Below are 25,956 nucleotides of genomic sequence, written 5' to 3'. Positions count from 1 at the left end.
ACCTTCCATTTAACAAAACAAAATCAAACAAAACCACCACCAACAACAACAAAAAAATGCCACTGTTCCTGTGTCTTCCATAGGCATTTTACGGCAAATGCAAGGATAGAATCTCCTCCATGTGGAGAAAGACCATTGGAAATCTGTTAAGACAAAACCTGTTTGAGCTGAATGCAATGGAAGTTTCTATTCTCCTTTCCCAACATCTGAATGCTTGATTAACTTTACAGCCTTGGTACTTTCTTTTGTTGTTGTAGTTCCCATTAAAAACAAACAAAACCCAAGCACTGTCCCTGTCCTTCCTCCCCAGATTAGACTGCTCAGATCCCCGCCATGTAGAGCTGTAAGGTACAGCCTTTGGCTGTTAAAAGCGAGCAGAATGCATTGACTACACAATGTGTGGCACTCAAGGTATGTGTCACCATAGAGGGTAGAAAAAAGAACTGAGATTTGTGCTCTGAGACCAATTCTGAGACTAATCTGCTTAGTGTTTGTATTGTCCTTTCCTGCAGACTCTTCATCTGTGAACCAGCAATAATAATAATTAGTATCTATTTATGCACAGCCATGTTATGTGGTACCTAAAAGCAGAAAACGGGGAAAAAGTATTCAAAGACTTAAAAGAAAGGCTGTTAGAAGCTTTGTTTTGCAGAATAAGTCTGCCCTGGAGCACAAGCAGTGTGGTGACTTCAGGTTGTTCTGAGCCTCCTGACTACTGCCAGGCAAGTCTCATCCCTGCTTTGTGCCTGACTGTCCCCTCTCGTGTGCTGGATGATCTCCTTCCTTTGAAAAGTGCTTTGAAATTTCTTCATAAAAGCTCTCATCTGCGAAGGTTAATTAGCTGGCTTGCAGCTTGTATTGCTCTATATCAGCAAGCCCTATCAGAGTTGGACCTCGAGAGCCGTGTGGTGATGTGTGGGTTCAGTTGTTCTCACAAATGCGTCTGGCAAGCCTCGAGACGTGGCTGTACGGCCATGTGCTTGAGGGCTGTGCCTGACCTTCCTAACTTCCTCGCTGGGCTGCGGGCTTGCTAATTCATATCCATACAGGACACCTGTAGGCCAGGCTCCTCATCCTCACACGGACTGCTTGAAGTCACAGGAGTAGGACTTTGCTTTCAAAGTTTCTGTTTTCTTGTCCTTTTTAATAGTATTTTCTCAGCAAATAGAACATATATCTAAAATCTTTCATCTACTTCTGCCTACGGACAGTTATTCTGTTAAATTCACGTTTAATATAACGATGCTTCAGGTCTCACCATGGTAACTGGCAGTTGTTGTCTTTAACAGTTATAAAACTTGGTGTCTAAGCAGGCAAAGCAGACTGACTATGTTAATGGTTAGGGGATGTCCAGACCTATGTCATGAACACTTAGCCATGCATCTTGAAAAATTCCTGGACGGCAGCAGGTCCAGCACAGGCAAATAAGCTCTACTCAACCACTGGGCTTGCCTTTTTCTTGATACTTACCTTTGGAAAAAACTCATTTAGCTGTGCTGTTATATGCCACTGTGGTGCTTGAGCCTCTCCCTACAATTCCACACATCCTTTCTGGGCCTTCTGATTTTCCTGCCCACGCTCACTTGTGAGTTACAAGGGGCTTTGTTACTCCCTTGCTGGTACTTAGCTCTGAATTTTCCTTTCTCGCTGCTGCAGACTGCAAAGCGTGTTTGGACTCGCTCAAGACTTAGATCTCTTCCCCACTTTGCCAGTTCCCCATGGCCTTCTAACGTGCAGTGACTGGATCAAAGCTGGATGGATCTATTAACAAAGCAACTCCTGTGGAAAGAAAACTGAGAGTGCCATGGTTTCAGCAGCAGAAGTTCAGACTTGAATTTCTCTGATGCTGTTCCGTGGAGAAAGCTTTCTTAGAGTGTGATTCAGTGAACGTGCTGTGTGTGATCAAGAATCTTTTCCTGTGGATTTTCTGAGAAGTATTTCCTCATCAGGGAACTTTAGAATGTTTAAGAAGTGAAGAACTACCCCAGATTGTAAATCTCTGCCCAGTAAGTGCTGCATACCATCTTCGCTACAGTTTTGAAGGAGGTTCTGCTGTAACACAATGCAGAATTTCCTGGTGGTTAGTCATCAGAGAGAAATTAGATGCACTCCCTGTGTATGTACCTGGCTTCAATTTAAGGTAGTTGATACACACACCACTTAATACCCCTTGGCGGTCTCCCTTTACCCTCACAATCTGTCAGTGTGGGAAGGTGAGGGAGCTTGATCTAATTAGTGAAAATCTAGTTAGTGTTGTTTCAGCCACTCTGACTGCTGCTACATGGTCCCGTGGTACCCATTTTTATAAAACCACTTAAGCAAATTGCTTGTGGGTTAAAATGAAGAGGTTCATCAAGCTGGAATTAGCAACTTGCCTATAAGGAGCTTGTTCATTTCATGTTGCTTATGTTGACAGTCACCAAAATCAAGCAGTATCAGTACCATGCTCTCTGAAGAAACTGTCCAGGAGGATGGGCATTCCTTTTAGGGGACTTATGCCTATGATTTCTGCAAAGAAAAATCAGGCCACCAGCAGCCAAGCCCAAGCTTTCCATGCTGTTCTGAGCTTCTGTGCCTTGCTGTGTGTCAGTATTCCAGGCACTTCAGGGAGGTGATGCAGCAGGCACACAGCAGGGATTTTAGCATTCTGATAATATTATGTGTGTGGGGAGAACGCAGTTAGGACCACATCAATACTGGGTGAAGTCCTTCTGTTTGATCATCTGTTGTTAAGTCACTGTGTTCCTAACAATTCCAGCAATACATACAAATGGCCTTCACGGAACAGCAAAATAAATATGTTCTTTATGAGTTGCCCTGGCTGATGAAAGAGGCTATTTAAACTCTCCCAGATGGAAAAATATTGGCTATTAAACATTAGGAAAAAAAAGCCTTTAAAAATAAAAAGAGAGGCTAAAATAATTAGTCCTTTCCATAATGTGATTTGTTAAGTTTCCTGGTTTTCAGAACAAGGACAGAAGTTACAAATTTCTGTAATGCAGATGTAAAGGGAAAGGAATATAGTTGCGCTTTCAGAAGAAAGCCAAACTCAAAGTAATGCCTGGTCTGGAAGGAAGGACCTGCAGGCTTGAGGTTGCAACCATGCCATTGCTTTTCAAGAGCACTTGTTACTGCAGCAGCAGGAAGCAAGGAAGTTTGCTGTGAATAGTGTGTTTGGGGTGCTGAGAAAGAGATGCAATTATACTATCACCAAGCCTGTTCTTTGGGCATAGATAAAGGTAGATGCACACAGATATTGAGAACTGTGAAATTGCTGCCAGAGAGCTCTTTTTTCAGTGCGGAGCATGGCTCTTGATTACTCTGTAACTCTTAAATACAATTTGGACTTGTGGAAGGCAGATACTAGGTAAGGCAAAAGCATATGGGCACAAGCTGTACTCCCAAATACATGTAGAGGTGAAAGGTTGACTGTCAGGGGCTTCAAATGGGGGCAAATAATAATGAGCCCTGTTCATGTGTAGGCATATGGAGAGTGTATGGTGCCCAAGGACATCTTTAGAGAAAACAGCCATAACTGGAGGATCGGAAGCAGGATGAACGTTTTCTCCTTCCAGGTTCTTCTCCAGTCTGGTGATATTCCACAGGACACTGTTGCTGTGACTTAAAGTCTCAGAGAAAGCTTCTGCTGCTTAGCCCATTCACAAACAGAAGATGACTCATTTGACTTCCCACCAGCAATCTTCCATGCTTCTGAAGTTTCCCATCTTAGATAAGCTATGGAGCCCTGTTCCTACCAGAGTGATGACAGTTGCTACAGCATGTCTCAGAAAAGGGCAAACCACCATGGGAAGGGAGAAAAACACCTTTGAATCGGTACCAGAACTGGAGGATAAGTGGAATGACTCAAGGAAACCACTCCTTCTCCCTTCACCAATGTGATTACTGCCAAGCAACTGTAATGTTTGCTATTTAAATAAATTGTTTAGCACCTTGCAATAGGACACATGGCACGCAATTATCAAAGAAGCGAGGCTTCTGTGAGCACCAGGGAAGATAACCTCTCTTATTCCAATTGCCACCTGTAGAACAGCAATAAAGTCAGTAGGTCGTATGGGCCCTTTTGGCAAGATAAAAGTCGATGCTCATCATAATTAGGAAATGAATTGAGAGGTACAGATTTGACTCACCTTAAAGATTATTGATGTTGGAACTTTACCTGAGGATAGCAGAGACAGAAGATTTTATTATTTTATCATTTCTTCTCTTCCTGTTCTTGAAAGGGGAATGATTTCTTTCTGACCTGTGTATGTCAGAGAATCATAAACTTGGGATAGATCACTTGGATTTGAGGGATTACAAACCCTCAAGGAAAACAGGTATCTCCTCCGGCTTTCTTTTGTACTCATGGATCCTTTTCAACCCTTTACTCCTTTAAATATCAAAGGATCTGTTTCCTTATTGATCAGCATTTCTTCATCCAAAGGATTGGATCCAGAGGACTGTGCTCAGAGATGCCATCTGGGAAAATATTTTTCCCAGAAGACATCCTCACAGAGCTAATTGTTAGAGCTGAACTAGGATAAAGACTTAACCACAAGCTTCCTGGATAAAGAGAAGCTCGCTGGGGTATGGGAGAGCAAGTTAGACCAAAGATTTATTTACCTTCTCTTCTGCATTCCAGCAAAAAACTCTCCAGAATATCAGCTGCAAGATGTTCTGGAGAAGGGTGTGTCCCTCAGCCTCTCCTGTGGGAACTGTCCTACTCTAATTATTTACATGAACAAGGAAATAACACATTCCAGGAGGAAAAGAGAGCGGCCTAAATCAGAATTAAGGTGCTTGTGGTTTTAGAAGCTCGTATTGAAGTGGTAGAATTTGTAGAAGTTTCCAGAGAGAAAGATGTTTGGGGGAACTGGAGGTGGTGTTCTTTAGCTGAAGTGGCCTTGGGAAGTAGTCCTGGGGACTAATGAAGTGAGCTTGGCCTATTTGTCTTCAACACAGGAGGGCAAGAGAATCTCCTAAGTATCTCAGGTTGCTTAGGTCAGCCTTGGAGAATTCTTTAGCATCCTAGGTGAGCCTGGCCCCTATTGGACGGGGATTATGGACATAGCCAAATGCTTTGTATCCAGACTCAACAATTGTGGTTGGAGCCTTGGCAGAAGGGAGTCATCTTTCTTTACTTCCCCACTTGCCGTGGGGCTGTGCTTGAAGTGACATGAGATGGTAGCCGACACATCTTTTCTCCATGGCTGGTTACTTGTCCTTTTTCAGCCAAGGCAAAACTGGCAGCATATAATAGACTTGCACCAGAATCTTGCTTTCCTTAAAGTAGTTTGACTTTCAGCAAATTTGCTGAGAAAGGCAGGTTTGCTGAGTCAAGGACCAAACGAGGGCAGCTTTTTAATCGCAATGAATAATTCAGCCCTAAAGCTTTCCAGGTCCATCCCCAGACACACGTGAGCTCTTGTAATGTTATTAAAAACTAGGAAGCTTTCCTTAGCCTGAAAGCTCAGAGAGAAGGGATTAAACATCAGAGAAGGGAACTTCAGGAGGCATTTGTGTCGCAGTTGAAAGCAACAGAAGCTTTTATAAACCAGTTTTCAGCAGATCCTAAGGAGCGAAGCGATACTCATGTTTTCCTTAGTCAACAGTTGCTTTTCAGTTGCCTCTGTTATGAGGAGGAGATGGGTGTTTTGTTGCACAAAAGTGTATGTGCTAGTCTGTTATTGGCAGGGGACAGAGCGCTCCAAACAGACAGGAAAGAGGGACAGAAATGAACAAACCAACCAACTGAAAAGCAACCATGGGCTATGAAAGAACATTAGGAAACCTTTGTTTCCTGGCACCTGAGCCAGTCTTCAGGAAAGCTGATGGAAAGACATGCTTCATTCAAGTAGCCTTTGAATGTCGCTAGCTCTTTGGGGAACAGGCTGTCTTGCTTTTCTGTTTCTTAAATACCATTTACATCCAGAAGCAGCTTATTAATAAAGACATCCTGCACCCATAAATTATCCTCATGGTTTCAGATGGATGTCATTTTTCTCTCAATTCTGCCTGTAAATATGCACAAGTGTATACTGTTAGTAATCTGCTAAATGGTATTACAGATAGAGCTTCTCTGTAGTGGCAAAATGAGATTTCTAAGTGTGGTTTGTGTATTAGTTGAAATTTGTGAAGTATTTGGGGAGTCCTTGGAATGAAGGCTAGTATAAAAGTATACATTTCTTCTTCCATCATTACCCTTTCTAGCCTTGCTACCCTGAAAGGGTATTCCAGCCCAACAAAAAGGGTTAATGGAATAAATCCTGCATGCATCTTCCAGGTCTCTCAGTCCATCCTCTTTCCTCTATCTACCTACTTGTGCAGGGGAATAGCGTGAGGTGGCAAATAATTGGAAAAAGAAATCAACCCCCCAAAATAGCAAGTTCTTAGCACATCATTCCAATTTTTTGAAAATGGTCTGGTTTTGCCACATGTGTCTCTGCAGTTATTTCAGGTTTTCCCTTTTTTCAGGTAGATCGATCACTTTAGATTAAATGTGAAGATACTTTAAGAGTGGAGGGAAAAAAAACAACAACAACGAAACAGAAAAACAAAACAACCAACATTTTAAGCTTCCTGGGACTGTTGTAAATGTGGGGGATTTGCACCACCTATTTTGCTTTATTTGCTTTATTTTTGCAGTTGTCTTTCCAAACCAAATGCCCTGTGGCCTACCCTGTTATAAATAAGCATAATAGCTTGGAGCCAAGTTAGTTCATACTCTCTGGGGAGTTCTTCTCTAGGCACACCATCGTGAACCCTTTGAGTCTGTGTGCGCGCACAAATGCTGAGGACATGCCTCCTTCACACAAATAAAGCTGGCAAGGAAAAACCTTGTCCTTTTCACCAATGCCTGTTGATAAATGAAAAGTGTCATAGGTGTAAATGAACTAAGAGTGTTGATAGGCTTTCGAGACTAGAAGCTTTTGCTTAGCAGTCCTGCCAGACAAAGTCTTTCCCTGTTCCTATGGGTTCCTGTATTCTCTCTTCTCATTGTCTCTCCATCCTCGTAAACAAGTTGCTTACTGAGGTAAGAAAACAAGGCTTCAGACTGAGACTGAAACACAGGATTTTCTTGATTAGCTATTCAGGAAAAAAGGATGCTGCTCATGTCCATCACTCTGTGGATGTGGGTTGGCCTGGTCGTGTTCAGGACAGCCATAACACGTGTGTGTGTATATATATATGTATATCTGTGTTATATCATAACATATGGATGATCATACTGGGTAACAGCGGTTCTCAGCCACTGGCCTTGAAGCAGCACCTGCTAGGAAAAGAGAGTTCCTTTCCATGCCATCATGATAATAGAAATGAATCACAGTTGTTTGCAGTATTTTAAATATCAGTTACAAGCCCAACTTAATTACACTCAGCGCTGCTGAAATGGTCATCTGTTAGGAGGCTGCTTGCTGCCTACCTTGTCATCCTGCTGGCTGTACTTAGAAGTGCTGGTTACAAGCACTTTCACGCCCAGAGGCATTTGGCCATGCTGCAGTGTTGGTACACAGCAAATCAGTGATGCCTCTTGTAATTCTGCCCTAAATGTGGTCCATTAGATGTCACACAGTCACATTTGCAGGGCAGAGCTAGAGGTATGTTCCCTGCTGAGACACACAGATTTCCTCAGCTCTGTGAGCACTGGGCAAAGGTGTCCTCCTGCATTGGGTTAACGGTTTATTCCATGTGTCTCCAAGTACTAATTTGATTGCATTGCAATGTTTCTCTTTTTACACATGCGTCTGGCTGCCATAGTGCAGCCTGCGAGCTTTGCCTGGGCAGGTGTGCTGGTTTGTATCTAATGGCCTTATTCTGAAATTCAGATAAGCGTCGTCTATGCTGTGTTGTCTAGGCCTTAGAGGAGCAAACACTGGAAAGATTCCCCTTGGACCCTGAAGGCTTTGCTCCTGAAGTGCTGTGGGATGTGTGTTGGACTCCCTCAGGCAGCAGTAAGCCCCTTTGCATTCTCTGAGATGTGCCAAGGGAACACTGTACAGCAGCTCCATGGATACGTGCCCTGTGTGGCCGCCACCTCATTCTAAGCAGGGCTGCTGAGGGGAAGTAGCCGTGGGTGGCTGAGCAGATGTTCAGTGCTGAACTCTCAGAGCCTCAGCACCATGACAAGGACTGAAGTAATTAGCACGCATTGCTTGAGGAATGTAACGTTGCCTCTGCACAGCTTGATTTTCATGGATCAGAGTATTGCATGGTGCCTCTGGAAGGGCTCACTTAAAAAAACATATACCGAAGTGTGTTGACCTAGACTTCTATGCATGGCCTGAATTTGCCCCAATTTGCACAATCCAGCACAGTACTGAACTTATTGTATTTGTGCGTTTTCTTTTAGGATCCACAACTAATCAGCCATTCACCCTCTTTTGGAAGGGGCTCAGTCCATTAAGCTACCTCAGATTATGTCTAGTATATTTTAATAGCATTCACAGAACGCGGCACATACCTTCTCCCTGTCTCAAAAGAGAAGACAGAGGAGGATAACAGCAGGCTGATTGCATTGTTCTCTGTAAGGCAGAAGACTCAGCTTCTTCGGTAGCTGGATGGCATACAAACCCGCGTTTCCCAGCTGCTAAATGCTCTCCTGCTCAAGGTAAATCTTTACACGGAACTGTAAGGTCTTGCTGAGAAATAAATCCTAGCTCTTAGGGCACTTAAGGGAGGGAAGGGTCATGAGTTACAGTCCTTACACCTGGGGCTGTTTGTATGTTTTAACTAGGGTCTGTTTACTGCCAAATGGCATGGCTAAAGATGCTCAGAGGCTCTTTTTACACCCTAAACGAGCTGCTTCTTGATGAGTTGAAATCCCGGTGTGGATTTGACAGCTGTGCAGAAATAGCACCCGAACTGCCGGGTCCCGTTTCTCCCTCACATTTGGCTTCAGCCACGGATGTCTGAACTGCTGCTTCCGTTTGACCCAGCTGCATCTGCGGAGTCCCCTGCAGCTCCTGTGCAGTCCCCAGGAGCAGCTGCAGCTGTGGGAGCCCTGGCTGGCAGTCACAAGGTGCCGCTCAGTGGAAGCTGTGAGTACACGCAGCCTGCGCGGGGGCTTCTGCCTGAAGTGGGGACTGGTCTCGGCCAGCAAGCAGAAGCTGCACCCGCTGTCCCGGGGCTGGATTTCAGTCTGTGGCAGTGGCTGGCTGTCTCTGTGGGGTGGGTGGAATAACTCGCCTTCAGGCACCTCACAGAGCAGGAAGATGAGGAAGAGCTACGCTCAGCAATGATAGCTGGACAATATTCACAGGAGGTCTGCAGAGCTTAGGGAAACCGTGAATGGCCTGAGGTTTGCTGCTCATAGTCCAGCCTCTCCTGTACTACTCAGGGTTGCCCAACCCAAGCACTTATATGCCTCAGGTAAGCTACAACCCCTGAGCTACATTTCAGGCTTGCATCTCACATAAGCTTAGCCCTTCTGTGGCTCTGGTTGTTTCTTTAAAGTTCCTTCTCCAGTCAGCTGCATACCAAGAGGCTCAGCTGTGCTTTATTCAGGTGTCAAAGCTCAGGCTCTGCTGTAGCTGTGGTAGGTTTTCTGGAGTGGCCACTGGGTATTTCTGAAAGGGATGGTAGCAGGACAATTTGATAGGATGGTGTCCTGGTTTCAGGTAGGACAGAGTTAATTTTCCTCCTAGTAGCTGGCAGGGTGCTATGTTTTGGATTAGGATGAGAAGAGCGCTGATAACATGCTGATGTTTTAATTGTTGTAGAGCAGTGCTTACACCAAGCCAAGGACTTTTCAGCTTCTCGCTCTGTCCTGCTAGCGAGCAGGCTGGGGGTGCAGCAGGAGCTGGGAGGGGACAGACCCAGGACAGCTGACCCAAACTGGCCAAAGGGGTATTCCATCCCATCTGGCGTCATGCTGAACAATATATAGGGGTGGCTAGCCGGGGTGGGGGGGCCGGCTGCTCGGGGATAGGCTGGGCATCGGTCAACGGGTGGTGAGCAATTGCATTGTGCATCACTTTGTACACATTATTACTATTATTATTATTATTATTATTGTTATTATTTTCCCTGTCTTAATAAACTGTCCTTATCTCAACTCACAGGCTTCACTTTCCCGTTTCTCTCCCCCATCCCGGAGAGGGAGGGGGGAGGGTGAGCGAACGGCTGTGTGGTGTTTGGCTGCCAGCCGGGCTAAACCACAACAGATGGCCAGGACAAGTGATTTCTGACCCACAGCAGCTTATCTGCTAAGTTTGACAGGACAGCTACATGACCCATCACAGGGAAGTTTACCCCTCTCAAAAGAGAAAAAACAACTTGGTTGTCAGGCAAGAAAAAACTCTAAAATGCCAAATTTCCAAGAACCTTAAAAAAATATATATATTCTTGTGGAAACAGTGGATGGTAAAAGGGTTCTGTAAGTTTATCATCATTCCAGTGTGTGGTTTTCAGTTGAGAATTGCCTTAAAGAGCTGCAGTAATTTTTCTTTGGATTCATACACAGTTGGAAAACACCCACTTCATCTTACTTGTGTTGTTTTATTTAAGTTCGGTTGGCTCAATCCCATCACAGTCAGGCTTACTTGATGCTTCTCCATGAGCCAAGTACGGCTGGATGATCTAGCATGACACACTCTATGGCAAGGAGCTGAAAACAGAGGAGAAGGTTATAGTGTTAGTGGAGTTCCCTGCAGTTGCCCTTTTGCTCCTGTTGAGCGTTGTGTTTTGCTGTGGAATAGTAACTAGGCTTTGCTGACAAGAGACAAGGGCAAACATGACTGAGGAAAGGGAAACCACTTTGACTTTATCATTATCCTTAAGCTTCACAAACAGCCCTTTGCTGATTGATGTCATGATGCCCACACATCTCTCAGTTCTTTTTATGGCTCCTCCTGGCCTCACTGATTCATTCTGGGTGATGAAGTTCCCATAAACAAACAGCAAATGTTTCAGCACCACTTCCACATTTGGAAGTGCTATTTCATTTGCTAGGGAATCTGCTTAGGAAAGAAAGACAAATTTTAAAGCTGTATTTCCCTTTCAAGCAGTCTTACCTTGTTCCGTTCTATCGTTTCTGCTCATTTTCTGAAGAATCATACCCTGTTTTTGTTTTTCTATTAATATCTGAGGGGGAGAAATCTTTAGTAAGACCTATGGTTGCTTGAGAACTAAATTCACATGTATGCATGCATCACAAGGAGTCTGAACTGAGTCACTTTCTACACTGGCAATATGTTGCCTGAGTTCCTGGGCAGGAAGAAAGAGAAATGCTACAAAATCTAGAGGCAATTCTGCTGCATTTGTTGGTTTTGGCTCAAGTTCAATGTTCGAGTAGAAGATATTGAATACAGTTTTAAAAATTCAGCAGTATTCTTATGAAAATGATCAGAGGCGTCTGATGAGAAAATCAAATAGATCAGCAAATTTTCTATGAATGAATCTTAAATGCAGGTAGAGAGTGCCTGTGCTTATTGATTCAGGCAGTAGTTCTAGCAATGGAAACCAGGAATCCAGATGGGGATAAAGAATTGCTAGTGAAGGAACTGTCCACAGATAAAAAAAAAAAAATATCAAAAATACAGATTCATATGGCTGTGTCTGAGGTTAAGTAAAATGCAGCACCATTAAGAACTGAATTAGAAGTCCTTGATTACCCTTGTAATTTACAGGGCATTGAGTAAAGAACAGGAGTCTGTACCTGAAAATAATTTAAGAAGCCAAATGGTTCTGCTCGTTCTCTGATGCCTAATGACAATGTCTTCATTTTCACACATTGATTTTTTTAAACAATGCATGTCAAAATAAAGTTAGTTCCACAGTCAAATTAGCATGATCACAGGTTTGCTGCCTTCTCTGCGCCTTACTGGAAATTCCACGCTGTTGGAGTAAGCTGATTTCCTTATACTCAAGGTGACTGCCGGATTGGAGCTTAGATTGTTCTGGCCAGACCAAAGTACTCTTGAAGGACCAGATGGCCATCAGTCCTAAGACCTGTCCAGCAGTATGGCCTATCCTATTTGCAACTGCTCCAGTGCTGCTCCCTGACAAATCCCTTGAAACCTCTAAGTTCCTGCATTTCTACTGTCAATAACAGACATCTCGCCAAATAAGCTCTTTAGTGGATTAGAGACAAACAACCTCTTATTTTTTGCAGTAATTGGTATTAAATTAAGTGTAGTTTTAGACAGGAAGAAGGTGGGAGAGAAATGAAAGGAGCTTAGTATTCGCAGAAGGTGCAGCGTGGACAGCCCTGGAAGCACTAATCCACGTAAAGTACGGAACGAGGTCTGTGGGGTGGCATTTCCTCAAAATCTGTCTTGGAGACAGTGCTGGGTGGGAAGGAGAATTCAGGTAGTATGACCTGCCACAGACCTCAGGCTCTAGCATGCTGGTGTAGAGGTGCGCAGGCAGTGTATTTACCAAGGACAGATCCTTGAGGCTGGTAAGTTCCAGGTGTCTCTTCTGTGTCTGCTAGGGGAAATGGTGAAATGCAAAGGGAAATTTTCCTTATGTGGCCTAAGCCAGATACTGCTACTAAAATCTGGCACCTGTATGTATATGTGGTCAAATGCAGCAGAAGGAAGGGTCTGTGGTATGCAGCAAGGTGTTTTATTGTGCTGAATATGATACGACTTAGAAAAAGCGTCTGTGCTAGCAGAGTGTAACCCAAGTTGGGGCCAGCAGCATGTATGATGAAACACAGACCTAATGAGAAGCTAGTGTTTTTACATTTGTAGATCTCTTCCCCGCATTTAGGAAATGCTATGCAAGGAGAAATTAAAGGGTAACATGACAATAGGAAAAGGACCCTTAGGTATTGTAACCGGACTGACCCGGTGTGTCGGCACAAGGAAGAAAAGTGAGCAGGAAGAGCAGCTTCTCAGGCATCTCTGGAGATCCGCCTAGTCAGGCTCAGCTTCTCGATTCCTAGAGTGTGCCCAGCAACAGCTTAAATCTTTTTCCAAAATTTCTGAACAATTTTAAAAATGAGTGTCATTGTCTTGATTGAGGGGCAGTAGTAGGCCTGTCCTTTAATCCATGGACTGCCTGGAGAACAGGCTGGCCGAAGATGTTGAGGGCCATGAGCTGTTTTCCCCAGTCACTGCTCAGATGCTGATACGGGCTATGGCTGTCAGGGTTGTGTGTGTGTTGAGAAGTCGCTGCGTGCTGTCGTTTGCAATTAGAGCTGGTTTTGGCTGTAGAGGATGCTCCCTGCATTCAAACGGGTCTCTTCAGAGCAATGGGGAGCACACCAGCTGAGGTGATGGTGCAGATGGAGGTGACGCTACCACCACAGATGTGTTTGGGTACTATTAACCACGCTCTTGTTTGGTTTGCTCCACAGATCCTGTGCGGGAAGGAGATCCCCCGCTGGGTGAACCGCCTGGCCTACTTCAGCTCCTGCATCCCCTTCCTCCAGAGCTGCCTCCCCAAGGAGTGGCTGACCCCGGCAGCCCTGCAGAGCCACATCAGCCTCGGGCTTCACAAGGAGGAGCAGGGGGACACAACGGATGAGGAGTCCCCCTCCACCTCCGCCGCCCCCTCAGCCTCAGGCACCTCGCGAACCTGTAGGCATACCCGGGTCTAAGCTGTGCCCAGTATGCTCTCTAATAACATTCTCCTCTCTCGTGTACTATTTCTTCCTCACTCACCCTTTCACACACCTTGGTTTCTCTCTTTTCTTCACCTGACAACGCAGGGGAAGGAAGACCCCTGCTACTGAGGAGGAGAAGCTTCAGACCCTTTTCAAAGGGCTGCCATGACAGTTGTTTGCCAAAACAATTGTGAACTCCAACACTGAGCTGAGGAGTGTGGCAACTAAGCTGGATTTTCCTCCTGGGATCCTCATGCTCCTCGATCCATGCAGAACTGCTGGCTCTCTCAGGCACGAGAGCACATGTAGGAGCGGGGGGCACCATACTGTGACGTTCCTCCTCTGGAGCAATTTTATCTTTTTATCTCTTCCCCCACCCACTTGAGCCCAGCAGCCTCCACTCTATTTTGGCTGGGGTTGCCATTCCCAAATGGCAAATTTCCTGCCCACACCCAGTGAAGGAGGCAGAGCCAGAACTCAACTTCATCTCTTAGACCAGCAACAAGCTCCACTCAGCCCCATCCCTTTTGTAATTATCAGGTTTCTAACTCACGTGAAGGACAAATGAAAGGTGCTGCTGTTCTACAAACACCAGTTTTCAGTACTCAAGTTTAAGAGCTCGAATGACAGTCCTGCTCTTGAAAATAATAACAAAGAGAACCTAGAAAATGAATGTGTTACTGTGGCTTTTCTTTGGGGTCAAAAAAAGGATGGGGCTAGTGCTTAAAGGCAGCTGCTAAGTAGGTGCAGAGATGACTGTTGACCATATTGGTGCTTTTTGGCACAGACTCCTCTCAGTTCCCCTATTTCTAGGCAGTGTTCCTGGTTTCCTCTTTTTCCCTTTCCCCAGGCTGGCAAATCTGTCTCCTAGCTGATGGTTGCTGGCTGTCTTTGGGGGAAATGGCCTTCTGGAGCAGTAAGGTGAGGAGAAGGAATCTGCTGGGAAGATCAGTACTTCTTTCAGCTTGTTCTGCACTCATGAGACCTAAAAGGTGTCTCCCAAGCCGCCCTTTCCCAGCCTATTTTAGAGCCAACCAAGAAGGTAACAAATAAGTGGCAAACCCAAAGAATGTCAATGTGTTTCCTTCTCCTCCCTTTCTGGAGGTGGAGGGGGAAACCTAGGGCCACATCAGGAAAGCATGGATGACCCTTCCCATGCATGGGCCACCATGGTGCCTTCTGTTGTGTGCACTATTTCAAATGGCATGAAAAATGGGCAGAGCTGGCTCACTAGTCTCTCCAGGCCAGCTCTTGGCAAAAATCTGGTCTTTGGATGTTTTTCTGCTCATTCTGATGGCTGACAAGGAAGCTGAGGAGGGAGAAAAGGACACATACGCCAACTCTTGCACTCAGTTACCTCACTAGGAGTTCTATTCAGATAATGTGGGAGACCATCAAAGGGGAAATCCAGACCCCACTTTCTCCCTTTTAGCTCCTCTTGGCCACACAAAGGAGGATGAAAAAGGAATAGGCCCAGGGTTGACAGAAGGTTTCCGTTTTAGAAATGCTGTTCTCAACAGCTGCTACCAAGTCAGGACTTCCTCCCTCCACCCAAAAAAACCTACAAGCGCTTAAGATGGGTTGTCTCCTTTCATTGGTTGCTGTAAGACCAAGAGTGTGCTAAGTCCAACTATCTGTTTCTTTAGCTCAGGTATACAGAAGTGTGTGCTTTCATGGCTGGCTATGCTGTACATTGTGTCTGCACGGGCAGTGCTTAATGGTTTGTTACATGTGCACACTCTTCATGAAGAAAGAGGCTTTGGTGAGATGTATCGTATGGAAATACAATGCACAGGATGGTCTCACTCCACTGCTTCCTGGAGTGATGTGTGTGTGTTTGGGCAACAAACCTTTTACAACACACCTCTCATTTTTATCATCTGAACAAATTGCTGCAAGTTCTGTACTGAACTAAAGTCATGTTCCTTACTAACCTTGGCTACTCACAGCCAACACTGCATTGTGAGCAATTCTGCAGCTCCTGGTATCCAATCCAGCACCAATCTTGATTACCCTGGCTCGTCCAGGGATGTTTAATAAGATTTCTATCCTATTCTCCATCCTGCTGCCCAGAAACATTACACAATGTACTGTTGTGTACTCTCTTCCCCTGGAGTCATGGTCACTGTAGCCTAAACCAGCAGCGCAAGCTCCATTTTTCTGAAGTTCGCAGGGTGCCTGCCAATAGCCAGCAGCACAGTACGTGCAGTGAATTTTCAAATCTCTTTTTAAAGTCCTTCTCTGGAGGGAAGTGCGAAAAGGCTTTTCCAGAGCTTCCATGCAGGCCAGGGAAACTGCAGTCAGAAACGCCTCGTTCCTGACGTGGCGCCAGCCAGCCAGCCAGCCCTTGGGTTTCCATTCAGCACCTGAGCTCCATGTAAAACTTCACGCACGTTTCATGAGGAAAGCGGCACGTTTCATGAGGAAAACCCTCTCACAGTATTTCACAAAGTAAAATGTTTAACTGGCTGTACTGTAACACAGACAAGAAAGCTGCACTCAACCTTCCTGGGGACATGACTATGTGCTTGAAGTGTTGGGAGTAACACTTGGGAAGAGCTGTCAGTGTCATAAAAAACAGATGTTTGTTTATCTACTTTTATGTTTGTCAGTCTGTTTATGGCAGTCGGGGTCATAACAAGGAGGCCTCTGTCATAACTGAAAAAAAAAATGAAACCTCTGTCATAATTCAAAACCAGAATATATTCTAGTCTTCAAAAAGGTTCCTCCCCACCCCTCTCTGTTCAAGGTGATTGACCAACAATGTCAAGAACAAAGGCACACTGTGGAAATAAAATATATATTGGTGATAGCTTTATCTCTGTAATTTAACAGCATTTTAGATTATTAAAAATGAAAACATTTTTAAGTCTAATTTACTGCTCATCTCTAGCACAGCATGTTTGGTTTAAGCACTCGTCTTATCCTTCTTAACACAGAATTATTGCTATTATTATGTAATTATATAATATTTGCATTTAGTTTCATATTTACTTTCTCTGACTGTTTTAGATTATAACACCATGGAAAAATTTTAGATATCAGCAATTATCAGTGAAAACAAAGAGCAACTTATGAGTCTTGACAAGAGCACCCAATGGCACCAGCACAGACTGTTAACCCTTCTACTTACTGCCAGGAATTTTTGTGCCCTTTTTGAAGCTGGAAAGGGAGGGCACCAACGCTGCATGTGGGCATCAGCAGCTGAGGGTTACTTCTCTAGCAGAGAACTAATAGTCCTCAGGTGAGACAGTAATAATGAAGGTAAGGTTAGCCTAATGCTGTAGTATTAGAGTTACAAGACAAACTGCTTTTATGGAAAGCTACAGTAAGAGAAATGAGGTAAGTAATAACCGCTCTTCTCAGCACTTCTGTATCTACAATAGCAATTCTCTTAATTTCAGATCTATCCCAGTGCTGATAGGAGTGCTCTGTGATGACTTCATCCCAATCTGAACGCAGCCCAGAGATGAACACAGGCCTGTTCTTTTGCTCTCTTCACTCCCAGACAAAAGTCAGCATTTCTGGAATTCAGGTGTTTGAGGGGATGGTGGAACACATTAAATTGCTACCAGGAATGAATGACTGCTGGTTCTAAACCTCAGTAGATGATCCATTAATGCTGCTGTATCCAGCTTTGTTTTGATCGGATTTAAAAGTTTCTGGGAGTGCAATATGATTGGGATAAGGGATCACAGTGGAGGAAAATTGGCAGTATGATCATGGTAGTTTTATCTCCTTGGGAAACAAAATGAAAGACACAGCTAACAGCCAGACCCTGAGGACTGTGTAATCAATGAGATTTGATTGTAAGTCCAAAATCACAGAAGAAAGCCCGCAGGAAAGAAGACGTGTATTCACCTACGGAACCTATTGGGGTTTACACATTTTCCTTAACAGTGTTGAGCTGACTTGTCTTTTGTTGTAAGTAAGATTCAGCTGGCTATGTAGTGGTCATCCACTGAGTGAATATTAGTATGTCTCACTGGGGAGGGTAGAAGCTGTATAAGTTTAAATTCAGCGGTGCCCTCAGTGCTTACCAATCTGAATGGCAATGTTTCCTGCTGTCCTGCTTTCCCTGGTACCCCACTTGTAAACTATGGAAGCTCTTTGTCTCTCCATGCCACCTGCTTTCCTGAAACGCTCCTGATCTCAGCTCCACAGGCTGGCTTTTGAGATGGCAGTAAAATCGCCACGTTTGCTGATATTCAGTGAACTAGTCATTCCTTTGCACTAGTCAGCATTTAATCATCATTCTGCAAAGTGGCACGTTTTGTTTTTGAGGTCCACTTAGCCTAGGCCAAGCCACTTTCCAAATGTCCTGCAGAAGCCCAAAAGGAAGTGCAGAACACAGAAAAATGCCGAGAATTTGAATCAAATCCCCTCGCTGAAGGGCTTTTTCACACATTCAACACCACACAGACAGGTGTGCTCAGAGGGGATTGTGACCCTTACAAATCTGTATTGGTGGAAGTCCTTACAAAGTGTGTACATATGCAGTGCTAAATCTTCCACGGTGCAGTACCTCCAGCCCTGCAGGCGAGAAAAGGCAGTCCTCACCTTGCTGGCAGGGGGACTGCTGCTCGCTTCCCTGCTGGGAACGCTGTAGCAGCTATCGATTTTCACATGGATTTTTCTTCGTTACACAGAAACACGAGCCTTTTGTTCCTTCCCAAACTATTCGCTGCAGGTTTTTCCTCTGCCTACTGGGGCAGATTTGTCTGCAGAAACACGTTCCTGCGTTTCACCCCTGGGAGTCGAGAAGGGAACTTCTCCCGAGGGACATCCTGCCACAAACCACCTGGCCACACGGTAGCTGCTCATCAGCCTCGGGGTCGTGTGGAGAGTTTTTCTCTGTAGTTTTGTGATGTTTACTCATTTTTGCAACTTCAAAGGTGTCTTTAGCGAGGGCAAGCTCCTCTGCCATACACACCCAAAGGGAATTGCATTTCAGCAGGGTAATTCAGGGCGAAGCTCGGGTTTGCTGCAGTTTTGGGGACAGTGCTTTCACCTCTCCCTAAGGACTATGCTGCAACGAGTAACTTTGAACGTCCACAGTCCTGGAAGAGAGACCAAACTGCCCCTCACGCATGCAGTTTCCCTCAGACAACGACGCGGTGCATTCACACGGCACAGCAACGGGAACCGCAGCAGGGGCACGGCTCCGCCATTTTAAGCCTCCCCGCGGAACTCCGCCGCCGCGGCCGCGTTGCGCCGCCGGAGGGAGCCGCTGTGGCGGCCCGGAACCGCCAGACACGGAGGGGAGGAGGCGCTGCCGGGGCCCATGGAGCGGCTCCGGCGGCTGTGGCGGGGCCGCACCATGACCTACGGCGTCCCCCTGTTGGTGAGCAGAGCGGGGGGCGGCGGGGAGGCGCCTGGCGGCGGGCTACGGGCGGCCCGAGGGGCCGGGGGTGCGGAGGGTGAGGGAGGGAGGGAGGCAGGCAGGCAGGCAGGCAGGCAGTGGGTGCGTTGTATGCAGCCCCCCACTCCGTTTCCGCATGTGCGATTCTTAAAAGAGAAAGTAAGCGGCTTTCAAGGTGGAAGAAGAGTAGAGCAAAGGGTAGTTCTGATGTTTTTATAGTTGTTTTAGGTAAATGAACGAGATCCTCCTTAAATCTCCCGCAGCACACCTCTGAAAAGTGGGGAGGTCCAGAGAAAGGCAGTGGCGCTTTTTAGAGTTAAAAGGATTAAGCGGTTTGAGGCTGTTTATTTCAGCGATGCAAGTAAGTGCCATTCCAGAGGTGTCCAGGGTAGGAGCTTTAAGTGGAAATGCTCATGCAATTGGACACGCTCAAGTAACGTTTTGTAAAATAATGATAAAGACATTTGTGAGAAATGAAAACAGGTCAAAAAACCCCAACAAGGTAATGTGATAATGACACAGCTGTATGAATCTTTTGCATCAGCCAGTCCAATCTCTGATACTGCAAACAACTTGGTGGTACACCTCTCACGAAGCGATCGAACATGAATCTAAAGCTGTCCAGCCACCCTGCTACGTGCGCGTGTACGTGGAGGGCTGTCCAGAGCTGCGCTTCTTTGGTGCTTAGACTGAAATTCTCTCATTTTTGAATGTTCTGATATTATTCTTGAGTTTAACAACACCTTTCTGAGATGTTTCAGGTTGGATGTATTTTTAGGTCACAGCGCTATTGTTTACCTGATTATTATTATTTTTTTTAAGGTTTGCTACTTACCTTTCGAAATGAAGAGAACTCAGTCTGCTTAATATTCTGCAGCTCAATTTTAACTCCATAAAAAGTTTAGGAAAAATACTAAATTATTAAATTACAGATATTTAGAAGTGGTACACTGGTGGAGAAAAATGTCGCCGTAGCTTTTCAATAACAATACATCTGGTTTGGTAGATTAACTGGCACAGTGAGTGAGGCGATGCAACTGATGTGCAAGATCTTGACTTTGATAAAACTTTCAGCATAACTTTCCCTATGAGAAGAAGGAGCAAGTATGGCAAAGATACGCTTGTTATCATTTGTGTTCTCAAAGGATTGAAAAAAAATATTATAAAATGTAGTTATCAGTTCTCTTCCAAAGTGGAAGGGTATCCTGGGTGGGTTGGGTCCTGCAGAACAAATATGGGTTGTGGAAAAAACAGAAATCTTATTAGAAGACACAGAAACAAGAGTAAAGTAAAACACTTGTTTAAATAAATAAAAAAAAAACAAAACATAGAAGAGCTTCAACAGCCACCTGTCAGCAACATCATATTTTCAGTTCTGCTTCAGTGCTGGAGCTAGGGCTTCAGCTTTCTGGGCCAGGGCAGACCTCTGATTGCCCTTCTGGGCCTTCTGCTGTTCTTGCATGGTTTGCCATCAGTCATAGCAGACATTTTAGAGATTTTTTTTTTTTTTGTCTTTGTACTGTTCAATTTCATTCCATTTTCCTTACCGCAGCGATCTTTCCTCCAGCAACAATATAATATTGAGAAATATTCTGTCATATCTCTTTCCAGGGTTTCATGTCTCCATGCCTTAAAATTAGTCTCCCCTGTGAATATTTCAGAATGTTTCTGTGTTGCTTCCCAAGGAGTAAGAAAAAGGAAACTTTTGTGAAGTTCTTTTCAGTTTCTCAGCTATCTATTGAACTCTGAAAGCATCTCTGAAGCTGAGCAGAATATTCCTAAAAGATGAATTACAGCAGAAAAGGTGCTGAATCTGTGCACAGTCAGAGAAGGAGCGTGCCTTGGTAACCCTTTAAATTCTGCTGAATTTGTTGATAGTACTGAAATGAAAGTTCTCTGTTAGATTCTTGCATCCTGTACATAATTTTTCACTATACAATGATGAGACTTTATTCTTCACTACTGCTGGGGGACACGAGCCCACTGCTGGACTTTTCATCAATACTATGTTGGCTTTTTAAAAATTCAAATTGATTTCATATCTTCCTTTCTTATACGGCATATTTGAATGAGAAGTCCCTGCACTTTAAAAAGAATCCAAGGTTGAAGAGATCATAATTTAAAAACAGATGAGGGTCTCACTATATACATGCATGATTTAATACATATTAAAAATATTTCTTCCTTTTTAGTGTAAGTTATCTTGACCCTTTTTTTTGTGTGTGTTCATTTGGGCTTGGGGCTGTTAGAATATTTCTATGCAGAAGGAATTTTCTTGGTTCATCTTTAAAACATCAAAATGACAACAGCTTTCAGAGTAAGATGCGTAAATCACAGTTTTCAGTCATGCTTTTTCAGAAGATAAGACTGTTTCTTTGTGAGGACCAGGGAGACTGTAGGGGGCAGGAATTAATCTGCAGGAAACTTTGATTTGTCAACGTTTTCTTTAACTCCTTTTTTTCTGTAAACTTCTCAGGTTCTGCATGGTGTAAAACTGTATGCATGCGGGAGAGAGCAAAGTAACCTGGCATGGAATATCTTAACAGCTTGAGCGCTGCAGGGTGCGTAGTCGTAAAGCACTGGTGAAGATGGCAACATCTGTGTAGATGCTGGGATGAGCTCAGTGACCTTACAGTTGTAGCTCTAAAGTTTGCTGTTATGACAGGAGGGCCTTAGTGTGGTAATTTAAACATCTTTGTCAGCTGTATTGATGTCTCTTTCCTATCATCGTAAGTCAGGCTTGACATTAAAAGGAAAGAGTCTACAAGTCTTTGGGATGCTTGGCTCTGTTCCACAATCAACTCTACCAGCCCCAAAGGGATGTGTCCGTCAGCGTACTGCAGCTGCTGGGATGATTCTGTAAGTTGTTGAGAGTGAGGCTCATTGGTACGACATCAGGTGGATCCATTGTCACACCTTTCTTACAAGACATGGATCATGTTAGGGTACCTCTGGTGCAGTTTGAACATTTGAAGGTTGCTGGAAGTAATTTTTTTCAGACAAGTGTAAGTGGTGATTCCAAGACATTGAGGTAGTGTTTGGACTTCAAAATAGCAAAGCAGTTACAGGTTTTAAACACATGTTAAAAAATGTTATTTTGTATGCTCACAACACTTGCCAAAACTTGCATTTCTGTTTCTGTCTTTGGCTGATTCTAGACAAGGATCTTTTGTACTCTCTAAGCTGCAAAAGGAATGTACAGATCCAGTTCCAGTTCTGCTGTCAACATGTTACAAGGGAAAAATTAAATGCTCAGGATCTAAAGCAGCATCTTGGCAGACAGGAAATATGGTCTGTGCCTCACTTGGTGATTTTCATTGCACACCTAAAATAAGTGTAATGCTCTATATATGCAGTATTACAGGTTTCAAACATTTAGCATGTAGTGACATTCTTCATGTCTATAGCTGTGGATTTTTACATCTTTTCATTCTGTTTTTTTTTTCCTTCTCTCTTTAATCTTCTCATCCTGTAATGACCATGTTTTTATAAGTACTTTCCTTGTGTATCTCCTCTTTCCAGATCTTGTCTTTGGTGTGCGTAGTGTTGCCAGAAGAGATGAAGGTAGCCTGGAACAGTGAAAGTTTTTCTCTGTGAATAAACATGTTCCTAAAATATATCTCCATCAGTGTTTATGCACACAGACTGTACTACATTGCCATCTACATTGCTGCCTTGAACAGTGCAAGTTTACTTTGATAAGCACTTTGTTAAGAGACAGTGAGAGTGCCTGTCACGTACAGGAGGAGAAAAAAGGTCAGATTAGAGAGAGCTGCTACCAGAGCTGCAGCAGTGCGGTCAGCACTCCCAGGCACCATTAGAGAATGTCAGGGGTGTCTCAGGCCTTGTTAATGAACCCATTTTCTCTCAACTTTATTGACCTCCTCTGGCAAAGGAAAGAAAAAAAAGGAGAGGATATCAGGATATGAATTCACATGTATGCGGATTAGTTTTGTTCGCTGGTGAAGTCAGGGTCATCTAGAAGCCAAGACTGATGCTCAGAAATATTTTGTAAATTCTGGGAAGTGCTGTCTTGTGCTGTGACTCACCAATATTGGAAGTTATACTGGGCTAATGGGTAGGGAAAGTACATTTTTATCATTTAAATGTATTTAAATAACCAAGTGTCCAAAGATTCCTGTAAATACAACATTCCTAATGCATTGCATAAAAAGCTGCTGAATTCTGAATCCTGGCATAAACTCTACGCTAGGCATGCTTTTTTTTCCCTGCTGATTTTGGAGGATCTAGCCATAAAAGATAATATGAACACTTAGAAAAGTGAAAAATTCTTCTTGGGAGTAATCATGTTTTTGAGATCTATTGTTGCCATCAGTGTCTCTGTATAAAAACTGTTATTAAATTATCTTTTGGTATTGTGTGAAAAAGAATGACTACAATTAGCATTTTTTACTTCCAGGTATATCAGTGTTATTGTTAACATCATTTACATTATCACCTTGAACAATTCATAATATTGAATTGCAGGATTTTTATTGGTATATATTACTTCATGCAACGTTACATTAAAATTTGACATATACAGAACAGTTCATTTAAATGTTAATATGCTTTTGAGAGATGGATAGGAGTTTACATTTATCCATGATAAAAGAGTTCTGACTTCTAATATTTGTAGATAAATTGTGATTGCCTGTAAAAGCCCACAAGTATTAAATCTGTAGCCTAGAAAAGCAATAAATACAAAACAGTTTTTAGAGTTTTAAATTGGTAGCTCCAAATCATTGAGTTGGATAGTGTCATTTTTATGCTTTAATCACTTGTATTATAAATATTGTGTCTCTAAGATTATGATGGAATACGTCCATGACTTGTGCTGCACTTCTTTGCATCTCCTGTTCATCTATCTGAGTGTGTGTTTGAATCCACAGCAGAGTGTGGAGCTGTTCCAGATAAAACCACCCCCAGAACCGTTTGTGCCGGAGTGGAAGCCAGCATGTTCAAGCTGAATGGGCTTTTGTGGACTCCAGTTTGTGCAATCTGAAATAGCTGACATCCGTCTTTCACTTGACTGGCAGATCTTAGAGTTTCTGAGCTCATCTTCTCAATCAATGCCTTAAACTTTTATTTTTGATTCTAAATCTGAGTAGTATTTTCCAGATAAATGTTAGGTACTCTCTTGTACTCCAGGCTTGCCCTCTGTTTCATTTTAAAATAGAGGAGGTGTGCTTACATTGTTCAATGCTGTTAGGATGGACTAATCTGGCACTCAGGGATCTGCATATCCGTGCTGAGCCTAGGAACAGCAGCACAAGTAGAGATTTGCCTGTTCTCACACTGTGTGTGTAGTCCTGCTTTAAGATCCACCTTCTTCAAGGGGTGGTGAATGTAAGCGGGTAAAATTAACCCTACTCCATTGAATTTTCAGTCCCCGTCCAGCATTGTTAACCAGGGAAGTGTTTCCTTACTAGTAGTGGTTTGTTTTTATCTTCTTTAATGTAGATTTCGGTTTATTTTTCGTAGAGTGATCAGGTGACAAGAACCCCAGGTTGCCATAAGGTGTAAACAGTTTCTCATTATACTGTGCCTTGGCTAGATTTGAACATCTGAGTAATGGGAATACTAATTTTAATAATGAATCCAAATTTTGGCTTTTAGAAGCTTTGGAAGAAGGAGACGGTATTCAGCAACTGCAGCTTGGCCACCGTGGCAGACTCAGTTTTCAAACAGCTGCAGCTGCTGAATGAAATTCCTGTGTCATCTGCCCAGTCCAAGCAGTGGGTGTAATGCAAAGTGACAATGCTGGGGCTGAAAATGCCCCTTTTTTGCTAATGCTCACACTGAGGAACCTCTGGGTTGCTGTCCGCCCTGCGTTGTTTGAAGATTGGTTTCTACTAAATACGTTTTCTATGCTTTCCAACCTGCCATGAAATGGGCATTTTAATGAACCAAGTTTTTTTTTTTTTTCTTCCTAAGACAGAATAGTAGCGCTGAAAGTTTGCAGACCATTTTTGTTGTGCCCCGCCTGTAGCCATTCATATTTACAGTCTTTAAAATCATTGCTTTGAACATACTCTATACTGAGCCAGTTCACCTGATGCAGTGGGTCAAGTTTAATGCTCTGCACAAAGTTCCACGTTCTGTGAAAGCTACACCTTGCTGCTTTATCAGTCAGTTATGGCTGGCCCCAGCTGATACCAGCTGCTGTCCAGGTTGCCAGCGCGGTACTGATGCGGTCGGCTATTGGCATGTTTCACCTGTTTCTGGTTGTAATGCAGTTCAGTCTGCAGTTTGTGAGTTCTAGTATACGCATAGAATTGGTGCATGCTCTTACTTTGTCATGCTTCTGAATGAAATTAAGGAATTTTATAGTTTTGTTTTTCCCCCAGAGGATGCCTCTGATCTGACCTGAAAATGATTTCCATTTGTTGCAGATGAGAAGAAAAGGCAGACCATGTTTTGCTCCCATTGTGAGTGAGGAGAGGTTTTGGTTTCTGAGAAGATTCTGCCCTGTTTTTACCTCTTCTCAACAATTTCTGCGTTAGAGCCAAGTGCTGAGTTGCTCTGGAAAATAAAATATTCTCGAGAGCTGGCAGAGGGGGGCGCTTCAGGTTAAGATGATCTGCCTGGCTCTGCTGTGGGGCTGGCAGCTTGAGCGCTACTTTCTTCAGGAACAAATAAGAGACTTCAGTCTTCTGCGCTGCCAAGTTGCTGTCTTTCACCAGTTCTGCACCGCATATATGACAGTTCTTTAAAAAGGAAACCCCCAAAACCTTTTGACTGTGATCACTGCAAACTAAAATAAAACCATTCACGACTGTTCTAGTTTTGAAGCTCATGATGAATAGCTGGAGGGTTTTGCTGCAGTGTTCTTAAAGAAGAGGCTAGAAAATTAGCACATTCCTTCTTCAGTGATATTTATGATAACATTTTCCTGCTTTCTTTACACTAGTGTGTAATGTGTGTTGCCAGCACTAAATATAGTGATCTGATTAATTTAGGGATCTACAACAACTGTGAAGTAATTTAGTAATCTGGCTTTCACAATTGTTGCTATAGCAGGAATGAGGTTCTCTAGCAA

At 43.8% G+C, this 25,956-nt stretch overlaps 2 protein-coding genes across 3 annotated transcripts in view; both read left to right on the top strand.

Annotated features, from left to right (window-relative positions):
• Positions 1–13,588, top strand: part of LOC118244497 (deubiquitinase DESI2-like) — a 60,237-nt gene extending 46,649 nt beyond the window's left edge. Inside the window, exon 6 of the mRNA XM_035539534.2 lies at positions 13,304–13,588. Within this exon, the coding sequence (XP_035395427.1) occupies positions 13,304–13,546 (243 nt within the window). The 3' untranslated portion in view covers positions 13,547–13,588. The remainder of the gene's footprint in view (positions 1–13,303) is intronic.
• A 5,172-nt stretch (positions 13,589–18,760) lies between these two features.
• LOC118244500 (cytochrome c oxidase assembly protein COX16 homolog, mitochondrial) overlaps positions 18,761–25,956 on the top strand; it is a 44,129-nt gene continuing 36,933 nt past the window's right edge. Inside the window, exon 1 of one of the 2 annotated variants that reach the window (XM_035539536.2) lies at positions 18,761–18,896. In XM_035539536.2, the coding sequence (XP_035395429.1) occupies positions 18,837–18,896 (60 nt within the window). In that variant the 5' untranslated portion in view covers positions 18,761–18,836. Of the gene's footprint in view, positions 18,897–19,254; positions 19,276–25,956 lie in introns of those variants that run through there. The other variant, XM_035539538.2, reaches the window with a different exon arrangement.

The sequence above is a fragment of the Cygnus atratus genome, chromosome 5, assembly GCF_013377495.2.
Source record: "Cygnus atratus isolate AKBS03 ecotype Queensland, Australia chromosome 5, CAtr_DNAZoo_HiC_assembly, whole genome shotgun sequence".
Lineage (NCBI taxonomy): Eukaryota > Metazoa > Chordata > Aves > Anseriformes > Anatidae > Cygnus > Cygnus atratus.
This window is presented reverse-complemented; position numbering and strand designations above follow the sequence as displayed.